Here is a 20,669-nt window from a genome sequence, read left to right as displayed (position 1 = left end):
GGGCTCCTGCGATGGCGGTGTCGGCAATGCCCGAGCCCCGCGGGCGCTCCAGCGGCCTCCTCCTCCCCGGCGGGCCGGGCCCCTCGAGCAGCAGCCCGCTCCCCATGAACCTCTTCGCGGCCTGGGAGATGGAGGGCTCCAACCCCAGCTGCGTCCCCAGGTCAGGCCCCAGGGCCCCGGGAGGACTAGGTCTCCCTCTCTGGAGGTGGGATGGAGGGGCTGCTCCGCCTTCAAGGCAACGCTGGGAAGGGCTTTGTGAGTTTTAGGGAAGCAGGTTTGGAAATGAGTTTGGTGCTTCCTTCCTCCTGAGGAAGCGGCAGCAGAGAGAGTCATACACAAAGGATGAGCATCTCCTGCTTTGATAAAAGTACCAGCTTGGTAGATGAAGGGAATGCTGTGGATGTAGTATATCTTGATTTCAGTAAGGCCTTTGACAAGGTTTCCCATGACATTCTTGCAAACAAGCTTGTAAAAAGTGGGCTAGACAATGTAACTGTTACATGGATCTGTAATTGGTTGACCGGCCGAACCCAAAGGGTGCTCAACAATGGCTCTTTTTCCTCCTAGAGAGACGTGACCAGTGGGGTCCCACAGGGCTCTGTCCTGGGCCCAGTGCTATTCACCATATTTATCAATGACTTGGATGACAGAATTGGGAGCATACTTATCAAATTTGCAGATGACACCAAATTAGGGGGAATAGCTAATACCCCAGAGGACAGGATCAAGATTCAAAACGATCTGAATAGACTAGAAAGCTGGGCCACAGCTAACAAAATGAACTTCAACAGGGAGAGATGTAAGGTATTGCACTTAGGGCGGAAAAATGAATTGCACAGATATAGGATGGGGGACACCTGGCTTAAGGAGACAACATGTGAAAGGGATCTAGGAGTCCAAGTAGACCATGAGTCAACAGTGTGATGCGGCAGCTAACAAGGCCAATGCGATTTTAGGCTGCATCAATAGAAGTATAGTGTCTAGATCAAGGGAAGTAATAGTGCCACTATATTCTGCAATGGTCAGGCCCCACCTGGAATACTGTGTCCAGTTCTGGGTGCCACAATTCAAAAAGGACGTTGAGAAACTGCAGCGTGTCCAAAGAAGGGCGACTAAAATGCTGAAGGGTCTGGAAACCATAAAGCCCTATGAGGAGAGACTTAGAGAGCTGGGGATGTTTAGCCTGGAGAACAGAAGGTTAAGAGGTGATATGATAGCCCTGTTTCAATATTTGAAGGGATGTCATATTGAGGAGGGAGCAAGCTTGTTTTCTGCTGCTCCAGAGACCAGGACCAGGAACAATGGATGCAAGCTCCAGGAAAAGAGATTCCACCTCAACATTAGGAGGAACTTCCTGACAGTAAGGGCTGTCTGACAGTGGAACAGACTCCTTCCTCGGAGTGTAGTGGAGTCTCCTTTCTTAGAGGTCTTTAAGCAGAGGCTGGATGGCCATCTGTCAGGGATGCTTTGATTGTGATTTCCTGCATGGCAGAATGGGGTTGGACTGGATGGCCCTTGTGGTCTCTTCCAACTCTATGATTCTGTGAATCTATTATTCTAAGCTGGACAGTTAAGAAACTGGATAAGAAGAAAAATAATTAATATAAGATGTGGCACAGGAGGAGAATGCGAAATCTTACCTTGGTCAGCCAAGAAGCCAAATAAATAGGTCCTAGAACAGATTAAGCCAGAAATCTCCCTGGAATCCAAGATGACAAGACTGAGGCTGTCGTACTTTGGCCCCATCATGAGAAGGAAGAACTCATTGGAAAAGACAGTAATGCTGGGAAAGGTGGAGGGGGGCAGAAAGGGAGGAGGGCCCCATGCTAGATGGGGGCCTCTATGAAGCAGGTCATGGGTATGAATTTGCAGGACCTGAGCAGAGGAGTGGAGCAGAAGGAGTCTTGGAGGTGTCTCATCCACAGGATCGCCATGGGTCGAGATTGACTCGAGGATGGATAACAACAACAAGGGTCCCAAAACATGATGCAGAAATAATCCAGTGTGAGACCACTTTAACTGCCCTGGCTCAATGTTAGTGAATTCTTGGAACGGTAGTGTTTGTGAGACATTTAGCTGCCTTCTCTGTCAGAAAGCTCTGGTGCCATAAGAAACTACAGTTCCCAGAATTCCATAGCACTGAGCCCAGGGCAGTTGTTATTTAATATTATTATTAGCATTTATTTATAGAGCACTGTAAAAATTTGCACAACACTTTACATAGTAGGAATCAAATAAAATAAGGGGGTGAAACCCTGCCAAGCAGTGTACAGTCTAAAACAGTGGCTCCCCAAACTGTGCTCTTTAAGGGGTCTTGGATTGACTTCAACTCCCAGAATCCCAGACTATTGGCCAACATGGCTGAGGCTTCTGGGAGCTGAAGTCAAAAATCTCTTAAATGGTGCAGTTTGGGGATCACTATTTTAAAGCAACATAGGAAGACATTATCATTCTCTAGAACAGGGGTCCCCAAACTACTCTTTAAGGGCTTTTGGACTTCAGCCCCCAGGATCCCAGACTATTGGCCAACATGGCTGAGGCTTCTGGGAGCTGCAAATCTCTTCAAGGGCACAGTTTGGGGACCATTGATCTAAACTATGACATGATTAAAACATCTCTAAAAGAATACTAACTAGTATACAATGAAGACAAATGCCTGTTACAGACAGCCAAAATAAAGCTGCCTTGAGTCACAGTGGAGGTATGGTGTTTCAATGATGCATGCGTCCTAAGAGTCCAGATGTTGCACCAAAGCCACACTCCAGCCCTAAGGACTGGAGCATGGCTTTGGTGTGGCTTCTGGAATCTTAGGACGCATGCATCATTGAAACACCATACCTCCACTGTGACTCAAGGCAGCTTTATTTTGGCTGTCTGTAACAGGCCATCGTTAAAGTGGTCTCAAAGTGGACTATTTCTGCAGTGTGTCTGGGACCAAAGAAACACCTGCCTTATCTGCTTGTGGGCCTCAGCTTGCCCCGACTCCTCTGCCCCACACTGTCCACCCCACACGAAATGGTGTGTGACCTTTGTGTTTGCCCAGTTGGTGTTCCCCCTAATTGGGGCCTGAGACCCACATAGGGGATGCTGCACACATGTCCTCACAGGTTGTGCTTTTTCTAGACTACGTTACGGTTTGTTCATATTTTCTGGTTGTTGGTTATGGAACAGAGAGCAACCCTGACTAGTTCTAAAAGCCTTGGGGAACTGAGGGATTGGTTTGTCAGGTGCAAGGGAAACTTCCAGATACAGTGCCAGAGCCTCTGCCAGGAATTTAAGGAAATGTTGCAAGGCTGGACAAGAAGAGTACATGTCCCACCTTCAAACAAACAAACAAAGAAGATCCAAGCACCAACTGAATAGCCAGCTTGATAGTAATACCTGAAAAAGCTTAAAAACACAATATTTAGCAGGAAAGTGTTGTGATTGCAAAGAAATTGCAGGGTTGTTTTTTAAAAATAAACTGATAGATGAGAGGCCTGCTGTGGGTGTGTTACCTTGATGCCATCGAGGTCCAAAACACACTGCGGTTTGAAGCCGCTTGAACCGCCCTGGCACATTGTTATGGAATTCTGGGAACTAGTTTTCTGAGACATTTAGCCTTCTCGGTCAGAGAGCCTGGGTGCCCCAATAAACTACAGTTCCCAGAATTCCCTAGCACTAGAGCCAGAGCAGTTCAAGCGGTCTCAAACTGAATTATTACTGCAGTGTGTTTGTACCCAAGTTCCCACATTATATATGTGTTGGTAGGCTGGCTTGGATGGGGGCAGTCAGAAGGTAGCTGTGGATCTGCAAGATGATTTCTGAGCGAAAGCAGTAGCATTGGTGAGGATATCTGACTCCCAATTGTATAACAATAGCAGGACCAAAGTGACTCTCTCCTACTTGTTAAATATGCTGCTGACATAAAGGAATTTTTCAGTAACTGGGAGTGGATTCTTGTATAGAATGACAATGAGCTCCATCCAGTTCTGCATTCAGAGCAAATTCCTGAGTTGTCTGATTCAAAGTGTTGAGTTTTCTTATTCAAACTCTGGGTTCTTGGAGCAAGGGAGGGAGTCAGATACCACAGGACAGGCCTGAATTGTGGGGCTATCCCTGGGCAGGCTGCTCTGCCACTGGGTGGATCATTGGTGGAGCATGAAGATAGATGGCTCTTTATCACCTGAGAGAAATTTAGACCATATAAGAAAGAAGGGGTGGGCAAAGTGCAGCCTGTAGGTGCATAAGGACCTCCAGGAATGCTTTTGTGGCCCCCATGACCTAGTAGGGGTTAAAAAATATCCAAACTAATCTCTATTCAGCATAGAGTGCATTTCCATATGTTTGAAGCTCCCTAGGACCATCCCCCAGAGTCAATACAGATTTGGGGGGGGGGGGGGGAATCTTTATTTTCCATCTCAAAATGCCCTCCAGAGGTGAAGGAAGACCTCAAAATATTTCTCATAGAGGGTTTTTGGGGGCAGAAAATTGATTTTCCTCCCCAAAAGATTGGGGTCCTTCAAAGTCTCCTAGGGGCTGATACAGTCCCCTAGTTTTCCACAGTTTCCTGGCCCCGTAATAAGGGGAATACTCATTGAATCTGCAGAGGAAACCAAACTTGATGGAGTTCCTAATAAGTCAGAAAATAGAACCAGAATTCAGGATTTGAACAAAACTGTGTACTAGACCAAACCTTACAAAATGTATTATAAAAATCTGCATTTACTTTAAGAAGGAAGAGCCAGTTGCACAAACAGAGAATGAGTGATACTTGGCATGGCAGTAGCACATGTAAGAAACGTGACTCAGCAATGCAGTGTAGCATCCACAGAAGCTAATGCAATTCAAGGTTGCATCAACAGAAGTACAGTGTCTAGACAGAAAGAAGTAACGGTACTGCTTTGCTTTAGTCAGGCTTCACTTGGAATCATGAAGCATGTCCAGTTCTGAATATCAGCTTTTAAGAAAAATAGTGACAAACTGGAACGTATTGAGAAGAGCCTAACAATGTCAGCGAGTGCCCTGGAACCTGGTGAGAAAATGCTGTAAGATTTAGTAAGTTTAGTTGTGAGAAAAAAATGATCACAAATGTTTAAAGAGCTGTCACATATGATTAAAGAAATCTATTCTTTTCAGTCAGAGGATAGGACTGAGACAATGTTTTTAAATGGCAAGAAAAAGAAGTCTAACCAAGCATGAGGCATAATCTCCTGATGATACTGTTTTGTTCAACAGTGGAACAGACTGTGAGGTTATGGGCTTTCTTTTATTAGAGACTTTTACGTCAAGGTTAGATCACCACTATAATTAATAATTTGTTTTATTTATATACCTCTATTCCAAAGATCATAGCGGTGAACAGCAAGTAAGCTAATTAGCAAGTAAGCTATTTTGCCCCCAACAGTCTGGGTACTCATTTTAGCGACCTCGGAAGGATGCAAGCCTGAGTCGAGCTTGGGCCCTTTTGCTGGTCTTGAACTCGCAACCTTGTGGTTTTGAGTGAATGGCTGCAGGACAGGCATTTAACCACTGTGCCACCAGGGCTCCATTGTTAATGGGGTAGCAGTGGTTTTCCGGAGTTGGTGTGGAGTTTGACTAGGCGACCTCTGATATCCTTTCCAGTTCTATGATCTTGGCACAGAATTATCTTGCCTGAGGCAGCTCATTCTGCTTGTGTGCTTATATATTTAGAGAATCTATATCCTGCTCTTCAGCCACAAAGGCTCTGTCTTACAATTAGTTAATTTGTCAATTCCCTGTTTGCAGTCTGAAAAAGGAATGACAGTGGGGGAAGGAGATTAAAGCCAGCAGATACTGCTTCTTTTCTCTCTCCACAGTCAGGGCAGTGGCAGCTGGGATGCTTGTGTTCCCTCCATCTTTTCTTGTAGCAGGATGATTTTTCTGCTCCTTGCTTATGCATAAATTACACCTTTAGACTGCCAAATCCATGGAGGGTTTATAGGTAAATACAGGCAGCCGCCGCAACTCTTCCTTTCCCCCTGCCTAGAAATATTCTCCCTTTTCTGCTTTATGCTGCCATCACCATTGGTGGTTGTTCTTGTCCTTGCTCTTGAACACAGAGGTAGTGGGTGCAATCACTGATAGGCAGCCAACAGTGGCTACTCTTCAGAGTAGCCTCCAGGCAAAGGCTGCTACTGTTTGCAGTGGTTATTGCTTATTTGGCAATAACAAGTACAGTAATGGCAGCTAGTGACAAATATTAGCAGCTACCACTTAGGGTTGCCATAAGTCAGGACCTCCAAACTGGGAGAAATGTAGGACAAATGTAGGGCAACATTTTCAAATGTAGGACACATTTTTTTTTAAAAAAATGGAGGACATGCGAAAAAATTGAGGGTTTTTAAAAAAATCTTAATATAAATGCATGTTTTTTAGGCATGATCAAAATGGAGGACATTTTGGCATTATTCCTAGACAGATGGCAGAAATGTACCTGCCCTCGGGTTCAACTGTACTTCTCAGAAGTGTGTACTTGGGCAAGGGACTGTGGTTTTTCTTCACTGCGCATGAGTTTGTAAAAATCACAGCAAGTTACATTGGCCGTGCCTCAGAGGCTTGTTGATATCAATATCACCACCATCATCATCATCATCATCACCACTATAATTGGCCAAGAAAGGCAGACTTGTTAGCATTCAAATCTCCATAAATACACAGAAAATGCACTTGCATATATTTAATAATAAAAAATAATAAAAAAAACAAGGCAGGGGTGTATATATTTAATAATAAAAATTAATGTAATAAAATACAAAACAAGCAATAATAAAAATTAATGAAATAAAATAAAACAAGCAATAATAAAAAATTAATGAAATAAAATAAAGACAAGCAATGATAAAAATTAATAAAATAAAATAAAACAAGCAATAATAAAAATTAATGAAATAAAATAAAACAAGCAATAATAAAAATTAATGAAATAAAATAAAAACAAGCAATAATAAAAATTAATGAAGTAAAATAAAAACAAGCAATAATAAAAATTAATGAAGTAAAATAAAAACAAGCAATAATAAAAATTAATGAAATAAAATAAAAACAAGCAATAAAAATTAATGAAATAAAATAAAAACAAGCAATAATAAAAAATTAATGAAATAAAATAAAAACAAGCAATAATAAAAAATTAATGAAATAAAATAAAAACAAGCAATAATAAAAATTAATGAAATAAAAAATAAAAAGCAATAATAAAAATTAATAAAATAAAATAAAATAAGCATTTTATATTTTTAAAAATAATTTAAAAACCCCAAAAAACCAAGGCAGACCTAATGGCCACTGACTCAGCTTTCCTCCAACTCCTCCTCCTCCTCTGCCCCAATTCTGCCCTTCAAGGCACCCTTCCTCCTCCTCCTCCTGCTCCTCCTCAAGGCTATGGAATCCTGGGAACTGTAGCTCTGTGGTCCATTCAGCCTTCGTTTGTCAAGAGAGCTCTGGTGCCACAAGAAACTACAATTCCCAGAATCCTATAGCACTGAGCCATGGATGTTTAGGGGGGGGGGTCAAACTATTTCTGCAGCCTTTTGCTACCCCAAAGCCCTTCCTATTTACAAGCAAGGCAAAATCTCTTCCTTCCAAGCCATTGAAAACCAACCCAAGTGGAGGGCTGATTGCTTCTTTCTCATTGGTCAGCTTCGGGAGAAATTTGCATATTACAAGTAAAGGTGTTTAGGGCCTCAAAAACGATCCTGTGATAAAGAATTACAAGAATACTGACGCAGCATACATTTAAAAGATGAGGCATTTAGACTCCCAGTGAAACATGAACGATTTATGGCCTTTTTTTCCCTCACTGTAACCTGGAAAGTAATGCCTTTTGCAAGACATATATACCAAGTGGGCTGGCAATAGCTCTGAGTGGCAGGTGTCCTGAAGACCTGCTCTCTAGGCTGAGCCAGGCAGGGAGGGTGGCACACAGCCACGGGGAGGGGTGGAGCTGCCTCCAGGGCCTCGCTGGGGGGCGAGTCCCGGGGGTGGGGCCAAACCGGGGTGGGACCGTGTGGCCCCACCCCAAACTGGGAAAGTCCCGCCCCCAGGCGGGATATGGCAACCCTACTACCACTACCAGCTGTATGAGGGCTACTCTCAGTTGCTGTTGCTGATAACCTGCTCGGCCAAGTGACAATGGTGGCTAGGAACAGTTCTTACTACTCCCAAGAGGTGATAGCACTGAAGCATAATACAATTTGAGGGTGAAAAGGAGTAGGCCTGAATCCTCTTTTCTTTCTGATAGGAGGAAGAAGAGGCTCTCTGTGTTGTGAAAAGGCCAGTACTGCAGCCACAACGTTGTGAGTTCAGTCCTGACGGGCTCCAACGTCGAATCAGCCTCCATCCTTTTGGAGGTTGGTAAAATGAATGCCCAGCTTGTTGGGGGCAGATGATTTACATGTTGTAAACCGCTTAGAGACAGCTTATTTCAGTATGAAACAGTATAGAAATGTAAATGCTATTGCTGTTACTTAATGGTGAAAAGCCTTGGAGCATTTCAGGGCAACGCCCCCTTGTTTTGGAAACATTTTGCAGAAAATGCTTTTGACTCCTGGGGGCCCCTGAGGGTGTCTTAATGTGGTAGAAATCCCCCCCAATACCTTCTAGAGTACATTTGGGGCCATTTTGCAGCAAATGTTTTTTTTAAGCCTTTGAGGGCCCACAAAAAGAGCTCTGGGGGCCTCATGCAGCCTATGGGCTGCACTTTGCCCTCCCTTGGGATATAGAAAGAGAAAGAAATGGTTTAATAAGATGAAAAAGTTTGGCGCTTGGAGTTGACAATGAGATTTCTGCTGAACCTCTCACATTTCTTTGATATCATCAGTCATGATATTCTTATGGGACACTTGAGCATTATGGGATTTGGAAGTAATCAGATATAGTTCCTTCCACTCCTCTTGGGGAATGTTTCCAGAAGATGATGTTGAGGAACTGTGGTTAAGTTGGTCTGTTTGGTCTCTCTTTTGTCCCTTTGTCCTGTTTAATATCTGTGTGAATATCTGTGGAGAAGTTACCTGTAGTTTTGAGGCTGGGTCTTGTAATATGTTGATAATAATCCCTAATTCTATCCTGCTTTTCATCTAAGCTCATGGAGGCCGTGGAACGGTTGAACTGTTGTCAGGGATTAATGTCGATTAATAAAGAGAAAGTCAATCCAAATAAGAGAGTATCAGTAGAAAGGCATCCCGGGATTGGAAGTACAGTTTTACCTAGATGGTGATATACTCTTCTGTAGGCAGGCAGCTTATGGGCTGCTTCTAGGTTGAACTCTGCTTCTGGATGGCCAGATAGTAGCAATGGCCAGGAGTATTTTTGCTCTATTTTAGGTGATGTTTCAGTTTCATCTCTCCTTGGAGTAGGTGGATCTGGCCATGTGGGCATGGATTTTACAGACTGCATATTACCTTTAAAACAACTTCACTGGCTTCCAGTTTGTTCTGAATGCATTTTGAGGTGTTGATTCTTAGCTACAAATAGCAATAGCACATTTCTATAATGCTTTATAGTGCTAAACATTCTCTAAACAGTTTACACTGTGTTAGCCAATTGCCCCAACAAGCTGGGTACTCATTTTGCCTTACAAAAGGATGGAAGGTGGAGTCATCCTGGAGCCCTGCAGGACTGAACTGACAATGTTTTGGCTGTGGTACTGGCATTTAACCACTGTGCCACTAGGGCTGCTCTAGAGTAGTGGGTCTGATCACTTTATTTAAGTAGTGCTGAAGAAAAGCCTTTTGTGTAGGAACACCTCAGTTGCAAAATTCCCTTTGCAGGGAATTTAGGCTAATCTCTATTGCCCTTTTAAATAGCTGAGGAAACTTGGTTCACCAAGCTTTTAAGAGTTAATGAGATTCTGATTTTATTAGTAATCCAATTTTTTTGTAGTTCGTCTTTTTGTAGTTTATGCTTTATTCTTTTCATTGGTTTTGTTTGTAAATTTCCTGACACAAAAGGAGAAGGGAATGGTGAGGGAGGGAGGGGATCAGGTCCAGCATTCTTCTCTCCCTCTGAGGCCTGGACCAAGGCAGATGGACTGGAAGGAGGGCTCTTTCTCTTAATCAAGGCCGGGCCCGATGGCGTTGGGCCTGTCCTTTCACTCCCTCCCAGGCCAGAAGATGACAGGTTTGCTGTTTGGAATTTATATCTTTTGGGAATATTTCCAAATTGTGGATGCTTGAATCCATGGATAAAAAAATCCGTGGATATGGATAGATTCATTTGCACAGTGGATTGTTACGTTCCATAGATGTTGCTTTCCCGCAGTAGATGTAACAAAAGAATACAACAGACAGAGATATTTTCAAAGAGAAGCAATAATGCCTGAAACATTGCCCTTCTCAAAAGATGTTTCTGGCTCAGAAGAGGCTTCTGGGATCGTCTTCCTCTCAAATCAATTTTTGCTACTGGTTCAATACTCTATAAACCATCTAAGAACCTAAGAACCTAAATGATATTCAAGATGAATGTTTCATCCCAGTCACTCTTCTTTATCTGCATAGAGTTCCTATTAAGCTTTCATAGGATGTCTGCATGATGGGAAGCTTAACAGGTAGTATTTTTACATTTGCATAAATTCTGTACTCTTCCATTAATGGTGGTGGTGGAATTCGACCAGTCCCTTCTTGCAACTGCAGCCCCTTGCATCATATTCCACACTATTCCCAAGGGTTCATTAACTCCCAGGAGCAAGGTTTCAAGAGGATGTGAAATGTGTTCTGTACACAGAAAGAAAGCTTGGACTTGAACCATAATTTGGGTGTTAAGTCTTGATTTTTTAGCATTCTCCATCCCATGTCACCACCTTTGGGCGTCTCCAAATTTAGCAAGTGTTCACATTGAAGAATGCTGTGGTCCATGTTTGGCAACTTTCCAGAAACAAATCTTAAAAATAAAAAACCAAAGCAAAATAATCATGATTAAGTTTAATTGGGATGGGTTGTGGAGATAGATGGTCCTTGTGTGTTTTGCAAAATATTCATTATGTAGTTTAAGAGGGAAACATAGCATTGGTTGGCTGTAAGTGTGGATGCTATGTTCATTGGTAATTTTAGAGGCTGATGGAGTTCAGTGGGCTTTCTAACTATTTGTGATTTAGCAATAGCTGTTTTGACAAAGTGGCTGGTGTTTTTGAGAACAATCTTATTCTGTTAGAGCTTGTTACAAATAACAAAGAAACATTTGTCGAAATACAAGCAGTCTTTGTGTAATGTGGCAGTCTAAGTTTGCACATTTAATGTGTGACCAGGTTTATGTTTGTGTAAAAATATTTTTTTTCCTTTTACTAGGATGAGGGGAGAGATTCAAATTTTTGAAGTGAGAAATGAAACATAGCTGAAGGAGACGGTGAAGTTTCTAAGAGAGCTGTCCCATGCAGAATTGAATTGAGCATTCTTAAACCTATTGAGCCTATCTTGGAAGAAAGATGGGATAAAAATTCAATAAAATAAATGAATAAATAACTAATAATTTGACTCAAAGCAGAGGTTTGTTTACATCAGAGTGCTTTGTATCAAAGCGGATCTTAGACTGAAAATAAGGATGGATCAATAGATTTGTGTTGAAATAAGCCTGAGAGGGTCTACAAAGATTATCTTCCCCCAAACCCCAAAATCTGTGTGCGCCAATAGCATGCTCCGCAAGGAATCAGATTCTGTTTGCTTGACCTCCTTTGGACCTATTTCTACTGAACTCTAGTGTTTTCAGATTCAGTTAGTAATTTATTCTTTTCCTTCACAGCTTCCTTCATAATAATTTACTTTTTCTTGGGCAAGTTCAGCCTTTGGTCTGTGCACCATGCACTGAACAGTAGCTGTTTGCAGTTATCTGCTGTGGGAGTTCTGGTTTGTAATTCCCTTAGCCTGGCTTGAAAAGCAGTTGATCTGTGAAGAGTATGGAATTCCAACCCACACTTTCATGCCCTTTTGTGCAAATGGTACAATGGGCACCTTAGATCCTTCAAAGAAACTGCTGATGCTGTTCTGTGTGAGACAGCCTCTGGAAGAAGCACGTACAGCCTGATGAATGGCAGTAGAATACTTTCTTTCTGATCAGTGGGTTAGTCAGAGAAAAGCAGGAGAGGCGACAAAATAACGATGTATTTTGTTCTGTCAAGGGAATAGCCACCATTGGAGCCATTGGACGTAAACATCTTTTATTCATGTGCCTACAAGATTGGTCATGGAGGGCTTCAGTCGTAACAGACGTAGTCTATCTCCCTTCTCTGCTTTGATGTAGGGGGGCCATGTGGTCTGACTCTTGAGAACATGTGCTTCCTGTTCTGGTGATAATGTCATAAATAAATGAGGGAGATGTCATATAAATAAAGAACAGCATATGATTGCAACTCTATTTGGGGTTAGATCAAAACCTGCAACTATTTCTTGTTATTTCTTTTACTTTTATTCTTTGTACTCCTTTTTTTGACTTCTCTTGTATTTTCTTTCTTGCAGCTTTCTGTCTTTGTGTTCCATCCATCCATCCATCCATATGTTCCTTCTAGGACATGCTCCTATTAAGGCAGTATTCGTTTAGGGTTCATTGGAAACTGCAGTAGGCATAGAATTATAAGTTTCAACAGTGGATTCAGTATACATGGCATACAGTAGCCCATGAACCCCTTTGTAGACTGGGACTCAGGTGGAGTCCCAGTCTACAGATAGCGGGATGCCCCTTCTTTAGAAAAACTGCATTGATCCTGGAATATGAAGTTTAAACTATCTAATCTGGCCAGATTCTGTGTGTCTTTTTAAATGTAATTTTGAAATAACGTCTCTTGGTATCTATAAGGGTTGCCAAGTGACTTGTAATTAGCAAGTGGCAATTAACATAATTCTTGATATCACCATTTGCCCCTTGTGCCTTGAGTGCTTTTCTTCTCAAGTACCAGGCCTTGTGGTGTGTCTGCATCAGATGCTATTTAAAAGTACTATTAGATTTCAGGGACATGGAGAGAGTGAAAAATGGAATGTCTCATATTTGAAAAACAATACGAATAGGCATTAATCTTTTACTCTGCCACGTTTCCCCAGACAAAACTGTGGCTCATTAAAAAAACCTGTTTGAGAATATTGAAAGCCCTGTTGGTATAACTTAACTGCAGTAGTCCACGCACTGGTAACTTCTTGATTAGATTACTACAATGCACTCTACATGGGGCTGCCCTTGACGATGATGCGGAAACTGCAGCCGGTGCAAAATGCATCAGCTAGACTGCTTACTAAAACTCCATTCAGGTCCCAGGACTTTATCACATAGGGAAAATCGGGGATTTAAACAGTGATTATCCCGTGAAAATCACAAATCATGATTAACATTTTCACATACACCGCAATTAAATAACTTATCCTGGCAATAAACAGCAACAAATCATTCATGGGATTTCCCAGCACTTTATCACACAGGGGGACTTTATCACAAGTCCCAAGACTTTATCACATGGGGAAAATTGAGGGTTCAAACCAGGGGTTCTCAAACTCCGGCCTTCCAGATGTTTTGGACTTCATCTCCCAGAATCCCAGATCATTGGCCAAGCTGTCAGGGAGGGCATTATGAGGTAGGAAGGAAATTTGCATGTGTGCGGTGATTGGCTGAGGCTTCTGAGAGATGAAGTTCAAAACACCTGGAGGGCCAGAGTTTGAGGAACCCTGGTATAAACAGTGCTTATCCCATGAAAATCGCACAATCGTGATTTAACATTTTCCCTGGGATTTCCCTGTGAATGATTTGTTGCTGTTTATTGCTTGTTTATTCCTGGGATAATGGCACTTTAATCGCGACATTGTGTGAAAATGTTAATCGCGATTGTGGGATAATCCCTGTTCAAACCCTCGATTTTCCCCATGTGATAAAGTCCCCCATTTCTAAAGGGATTGCATTGGTTGCCAATGATGCTTCTGGCTTGAATTGAAGGTGCTAGTGAGCTTGATGCTTCTCTCTATATATGCTTGCCTGGGAATTGAAATTTATTGGAGGGGACCTCTCCTGTGTCCCACCAGTGGAGGAAATACATTGTGGGATGACATGAAAGAAGGCCTGCTCTGCAGTGGGAGCCCAGTTGTGGAATTCATTTCCTTTGGAAGGGAGTGACGATGACACTGATTGGCACCAATATTAGGATCATTTGGGCACCAAGTTAAAACTTGGCTTTTTATTAAAACCTTTAGGCCTAACTGATTTTATCCATGCTGTGCATGTCCTATGGTTGCACTGTTTAAAATATTTTGTCTGGTTTTAAATTGTCTGGTTTTAATTGAAAACTATGGCCCGTTACAAATGGGCCTAAAAGTGTGCGCTCCGCGCGTGCTAGGGTAGGAAAGGGGTGTCCTTTCCGGACACCCCCAACCCTAGCACGCGTGGAGCACACACAAAATGGTGGCGGCCATTCCACACGGCTGCCGCCATTTCAACGTCACAACCGCGCCGCCTCTATACGGGGCGGCGCGGATGTGACATTGTCACGCTGCGCCAGGGCGCATAGTACGCCCCTTCCCCGGCCGCAAAAGGAGCTCTGAAACGGAGCTCCTTTTGCCGTTTGCGTCACTGGGCGCAGCTTTCAGACAGCTGCGCCCAGTGACGCAGAGGAGAAAGGGGCCAAGCGGCCCCTTTCTCCTCCTTCTCCCTGCCGCCGCGGGGTGTTCTTGGGGCTTGAAGCCCCAAGGACACCCTTTTCCAGGCTGCGGGGAAGGGGCCTTTTGCCGCTTCCCCGCAGCCTGGAAAGCGGCGGATTGGGGCCTCAGCGGCTGCCGCTCTGGTCACTGAGGCCCCGATCCAGCGGGGAAAGGGGCGGGTGCAGGCCACCGCTTTTCGGCGGTCTGTAACCCGCCTCAGTAATATATTTTTAATCTTTTTAAATTATTGTTAATTGTTTTTAAATGATTTTATTGTACTTTGCCCCGAGATCTTTGTATATAGGGCAGGATATAATTTTTTTAATAAAATGAAATAATGAATGAATCAGTACTGCCTTTCCAGAAAGCATTTGTAACCATCTGACATTTTTAAGAGATGTGGCTGTGATGTGGACCTCCTTTGTGATGGTCCCCTTGTGATGTAAAGCTGTTGTTTTTGTTCTGTGAAATTCATGGGGTCACTATAAGTCGACAGGCAACTTATTGAACATTTTAACTCTTCATATACTCCTTGTACATCAGCAACATCAGGACTGATGATGAGCCAGAAGAAAATAATTCTTTGTGGCTTCATGTTCACTAAAAATTAGTCTTGCACCGTTTTAGTTTATTGGCCCTCATCCAGTGGATTATAGCATTCAGGCACCTCTCCAGCACCTACACAGCTTCACCTGACTCTGAAGACAAGCATTTTTCAGAGCTGGGTGAGGAAACTGATAGTGCCTAGCTCCGAAGCTCTAGCTAACCTTCCACTGTGACTTCAAATAGAAAGGACTTCTGTGACACCCCATAGCTTAATAGTTATGGGGCTCAACAGAAATCCTCCAGTATCACTGTCTTTAGCAAGTCTGGAAGCTAGGACCAGAACCAGTGTGACATAATGCCCCCCCCCCCCCCCCCCCCATTTCAGGTTTGTGCAAGAGGGCACCATGGATGGAAGGTATCAAAACTGTTAATAAATGTTAGGAAGACTTACAGAGTGGTGTTCCTTTTGTGTTTCTGCAAGACTGCTTTAGCCCCCAAGTTTGGCCTGGAGCCAGACAGTAGGAAGAGTTAATGGTGGTCCAAAATACACTGGAGAAATAATCCAGTTGAGACCCCTTTAAGTTTATATTTAATTATATTTAATTATATCATATCCAATTATGAGTCCAAACACCAGCTAAAATTCTTAAGATATAACTACTTAATGAGCACAAGAAGGTATTAACAAGAAAATATATCCATAAATCATCCCCAAAATCCTAAATTTAATTAACTCTGAGATAAAGTGGCTTGGAAACCACTGTTCATGAAGCTAATGTCTTTATCAGTTCAGTGCCTTGCTTCCTCCCTTGTTTCTCTGTATGGGAGACAGATTGAATCAGATTTACTAAAATCTTAGGCTTACAGATTCGTTTCAAATAGAATGGATTAAAAACAGAGAAGCCATAGCCCAAACCTGGATGTTTATACTTAATCTTTAGTTCCTTATGTTCCAAGAAGTTTTGTAATTTTAAAATGGGTTAGTGGCTCCTCTTTGCTGCTGGTGACGAGCCACGGCTGTCCAGGCTGTTATCGTAGTTCTTCAGTCTCCTCAGCCACCATCCATGTAAGGTGAAGTGTCCCTTCCCCATGCTGGGGCTGGCAACAGACCCTGGCAAACCCTCTCTGATCCCCCTTTCACGTGGGGGGAGATGGACTCAGGAAGACAAGTCCTGTCGGCATAACAGCAATGTACGACTGTTTGATCCAGCTCTTCCCAATCAAGCAGCCAGTCAAGGAGCCGTCTTAACCAGAAACCCCATTACACTGTTAAACTAGATTATTTCTACAATGTGTTTTGGACCCTAGTTTTTTTTCTTATGTACTTTTTTTTTAAAAAAAAATCCACGTCACAGTATTGCTGGGGTACAAGGAGGTGAGAGAACCATGTGCGTTCAGTATATTGGAAAAGACAAGGGATAAAAATTGATGATAATCTGGTTTTCATCCTGCTAAAATAAATAATATTGCAAGCAATTGTAAATGATTTTTGAGGAGCCAATTCTGTAGAACTACCAGAGAAGTCTCAGTTCTCACATCGAAGAGGTGACGCTAAAGGATGTTGTTTAGGAGTGAAACTTTGTGGGGTCGGAGAAGGCCATTTGGAATAGCTCAATTTCATAATAACATAGGATATTTGTTTTAATTTGCAGGTTGTGCAGCTTGACTTTGAAGAAACTGATAGTATTGAGAGAATTGGATAAAGATCTCATTTCTGTCGTAATTGCAGTCAAAATGCAGGTAACATGAATTTGACTTAATATAATTTAATTAACCTTATTTCAGATAGTTTACATGGATCAGTAACAAAGTCCTCTTGCCTAACATACTTCTGAAATTTTGATAATAATTAATATGAAAGTACAGTGCACCCTTGGCTTATGTGTGTGGGGCTCATGCACGTTGTGTGGTGCTCACGCCATTTTTGTCGCACAGTGTGCAGCATATGTAATTTAGAAATGAACTTTTTTGGGCTATTGCAGTGATATGAGCAATTTGGGGGGTGGCGGTGGGGGGAGAGAATCCAAATAGTAAAGAACAGAAGGAGGCTGAAATTGAATATTCACCCTCCACACCTCAGCACCTTGAACTGATCTTCTGAGCTTGGGAGCAGACAAGTTTAGCAAATGAACCAAAGACTTCCTTGGCAACTACAGTGGTTACAAAGAAATGGAATGAATTCTTCATGCTTTAGAAGATGTAGAACAGGTTCCTGTGCCTGAACTGATATTTTCAAGAAAGTGTCTGAAGAATTTGGACAGGTTGCAGAAACAAGAGATGAAGTCCTAAATTTTATTGACAGACTGAAAGCTCGCAAATCACCCAGCCTTTCCAGAATTTCTCAAAAAACTTATTTATGTGATTGCTGGTTCCCAATATCAACTTTAAACTTGTTCATTATTTATTTATTACTAGGGGGATCAATGGAGAACCAGCATGGCATAGTGGTTTGAGTGTTGGACTGTGGCTCTGGAGATCAGGGTTTGATGCCCAGCTTGGCCATGAAACCCACTGGGTGACCTTACGCAGGGCTGGTTCATCCATATAGGTGAACTAGGCAGCCACCTAGGGTGGCAAAATTTAGGATCAGCTTAGCGGCTTTTTTTGTATAATTTTTGCGTAATTAAACAATAATAAAGTGAAAACTCATTACAGCAAGCAACATAAAAGCAAGCTACCATATGACGGTTTCTTTGTACAATAGCCAAAACATAAATGTGCACCCCCCCCCATGTCCGTGGTATGGTCACATATTACATCATCCGCCTTCCGCATGCACCTTGAATGTAACCTCATGGTCAACAGCCCACTGCCTTCTTCCCCCTTGATTCAATTTCCCAAGCCTGGGCTTTGGATGCAGAGTCTCTCCCCACTGAAGCCCACTGCCTTCTCCCCCTTGATCCAATTTCCCAAGCCTGGGCTTTGGATGCAGAGTCTCTCCCCACTGAACCCTCTGCCTTCTCCCCCTTGATCTGATTTGGCAAACAGTCTCTCTCTCTCCATATCTATATCTATATCTATCTATCTATCTATATATATCTTTATACACACACATATGTTTATATATGAATACACACACACATGCACACACACACACAAACAAACATATAGGTATATACACACATACATATTTGTGTGTGTGTGCACGCACATATATATACACATATGACTATATATATATATATCTAAAGTAAATGATAAAGTAACAACTTCTTTAATTTTTGAAAAAAAACTCATCTGTAGTTCCAAACCCACTGTAGAAATAATACAGTTTGAGACCCCTTAACCTGCCCTGGCTCAGTACTAAGGAATTATGGGAACTGTTGTGTTTGTGAGACATTTATCCTCCTCTGCTAGAGAATGCTGGTGCCATAATAAACTACCATTCCCAGGATTCCCTAGCACTGAGTTATGGCAGTTAATATGGGGAGATACAGAAGATCCTCCGATGCAAGGGGTTTAGGATGAATAGAGGCTCCTTCTCTCTTTCCTAGAGGGAGTCTGGGGAGACACAACAGAAGAGTCTCGGATGCAGCCGATTTTCATTGGCTGCCCCTCCCAAAAAACCCCCAACAGAAATTGGAACGGGGAGCAAAATAAACCATGTCAAAGTGTTTCGAATCAGGTGACGACACTTGTGACGTCTGAAGCCTAAGCGCTTGATTGACAGCTTACAGACACAAATGGGAAGAAGGAGCAAATTACTCTGCTTTAAAATACAGTGATTTAAAATAAATGGGAACGAAAACAGGGTCTAAATAAATCAAGGTAATTTGCCCCCTTTCGTAATGGTAATGATGGGGAAAATTCAAATTAGACTTGGAAAATAATCCGAGTCAGAATCGCGCCAATATAAGCCGTTTTATCTGCCAAGTGGGAATGGGGTCTATGTCTTTTATCATTATATAATCAGAAATCAGAAAAAGAATATTGTTCTAGAAAAGGCAATAAATTAGGCTACAGAGACAATACAAACCGAAGGCTAGAACTTTAACAAAAGGCGACGAACTACTTATATTGACTAAACACTCCAACCTATACAATAAAATAATACAAAGAATATTCATTAAATAGCAAAACACAATTGTAACCAACCTAGTCATCTCACCTACTTAGTCTACCTACTTAGTAAATGGTCTTTTTTTACTCTCATAATAGAAAAATGCTTTAAAAATATGTCAAAAATGATTTTATAGTTTTCAAACACAATTTAAATAGTAGCGAAATACATTTATGTTCTACAAACAGCATTTTTTAAAATTTGTATTGTTTTTAAGTTTAAGACTAATGCACATATCCATAAAGTTACTAGATCAACTTAATTCCTCTTATGAGAATAGATATACACTAGCAATGTCTTTTCAGAGATCTGAGGCCTCAAAAGATAGGCTTGGCATGGTTTGCAAGAAATGTTTGCCAGAGAAAAAGATGCAAAGACCATTGATCTATTAAACTCATTTGTGAATTACTGATGTTGAATGTTATTGGTTTATATTGCTTTTTTTTAAAGAACTATACAAACATAAAGGGAGTAGATGTATCAGAGCTATTAACTATTATATTTAGAGTCTCAGTTTGAATGTCCTTGAAAACCATCTATAGAAAAGAAAAGGGAGAAGCCCTCTTGATCATGTCTTTCCTGCTATCTGTGTATATATACTACTGTATGTGATAGAACCTATTTTGTGTGACTTTTCTAATGAAAGATGTGAGAGTATAAGGCTGTTGTGTGTATAGCAGCTCATCCAAAGCTGCTTGTTCTGCACATGAAAAGAGATGTCCACTGGAGGTCGCATGTGTATATCTATTCTCGTAAGAGGAATTAAGTTGATCTAGTAACTTTATGGATATGTGCATTAGTCTGCTGTAGCATCTAAATGTGTCTTATTTTTTTCTGTGCAGGGATCAAAAAGAATACTGCGTTCTCATGAAATTATGCTGAACCCTAGTGGTCGTGTAGAAACAGAACTTGCACTCACATTCTCTCTACAGGTAATATGAAATTCTTTTATCTGCTTGTTTCTTACTGTAAAGGTGTTAATGGACATTTTAGGTAGAATTATCTATCAGCCTGTGTGTGTATATATATGTTTGCTTTAACTTCACTCAATGACTAAATTTTCTGTGAAATCATACAGCTAGAAGAAATTGGAACAGGAGTGGAAGAAGTGAGGATTGTGGCCTGCATCCAGCCCCTATATTTTGGGCTCAAAATGCCCCCCCCCCCCCCAAACAACCCAGGAGTGTATGGGAAGTAAAATTTTTGCTCCTTCACAGGGACTACTTTAACTCCAGGAGAGGCTTTTTTTCAAACACAAATTGATCCAGAAGTCCGCTTCCTGTCATAATGTTGGAGAAAAGGCTTCTCCTGTTGCACTCTGGGCCTCCTAGGGGGCATTTGAAGGCAAAGATTTAAACTTTTTAAAGGTGTGCAGAAGGTGTAGTCCTCCAAGATTGCCTGGGAGGCCAATGTACCCCCTCTAATGTTTAACATTTGCCCACCCCTGATTAGAAGATGGT

At 42.0% G+C, this 20,669-nt stretch overlaps 1 protein-coding gene across 1 annotated transcript in view; it reads left to right on the top strand.

Moving 5' to 3' along the window:
- Positions 1-11: 11 nt before the first annotated feature.
- The window catches only part of LOC149316732 (phosphofurin acidic cluster sorting protein 2-like), a 94,918-nt gene continuing 74,260 nt past the window's right edge, over positions 12-20,669 (top strand). The window contains exons 1-3 of the mRNA XM_089516132.1: positions 12-160; positions 16,802-16,889; positions 20,052-20,141. Of these exons, the coding sequence (XP_089372258.1) occupies positions 12-160; positions 16,802-16,889; positions 20,052-20,141 (327 nt within the window). The remainder of the gene's footprint in view (positions 161-16,801; positions 16,890-20,051; positions 20,142-20,669) is intronic.

This window comes from Sceloporus occidentalis, unplaced genomic scaffold, assembly GCF_023333645.1.
Source record: "Sceloporus occidentalis isolate IW3139 unplaced genomic scaffold, rSceOcc1.0.p SCAF_3, whole genome shotgun sequence".
Taxonomy (NCBI): Eukaryota; Metazoa; Chordata; class Lepidosauria; order Squamata; family Phrynosomatidae; genus Sceloporus; species Sceloporus occidentalis.
The sequence above is the reverse complement of the archived record's forward strand: the minus strand, read 5'-3'. Positions and strand labels throughout refer to the sequence as shown.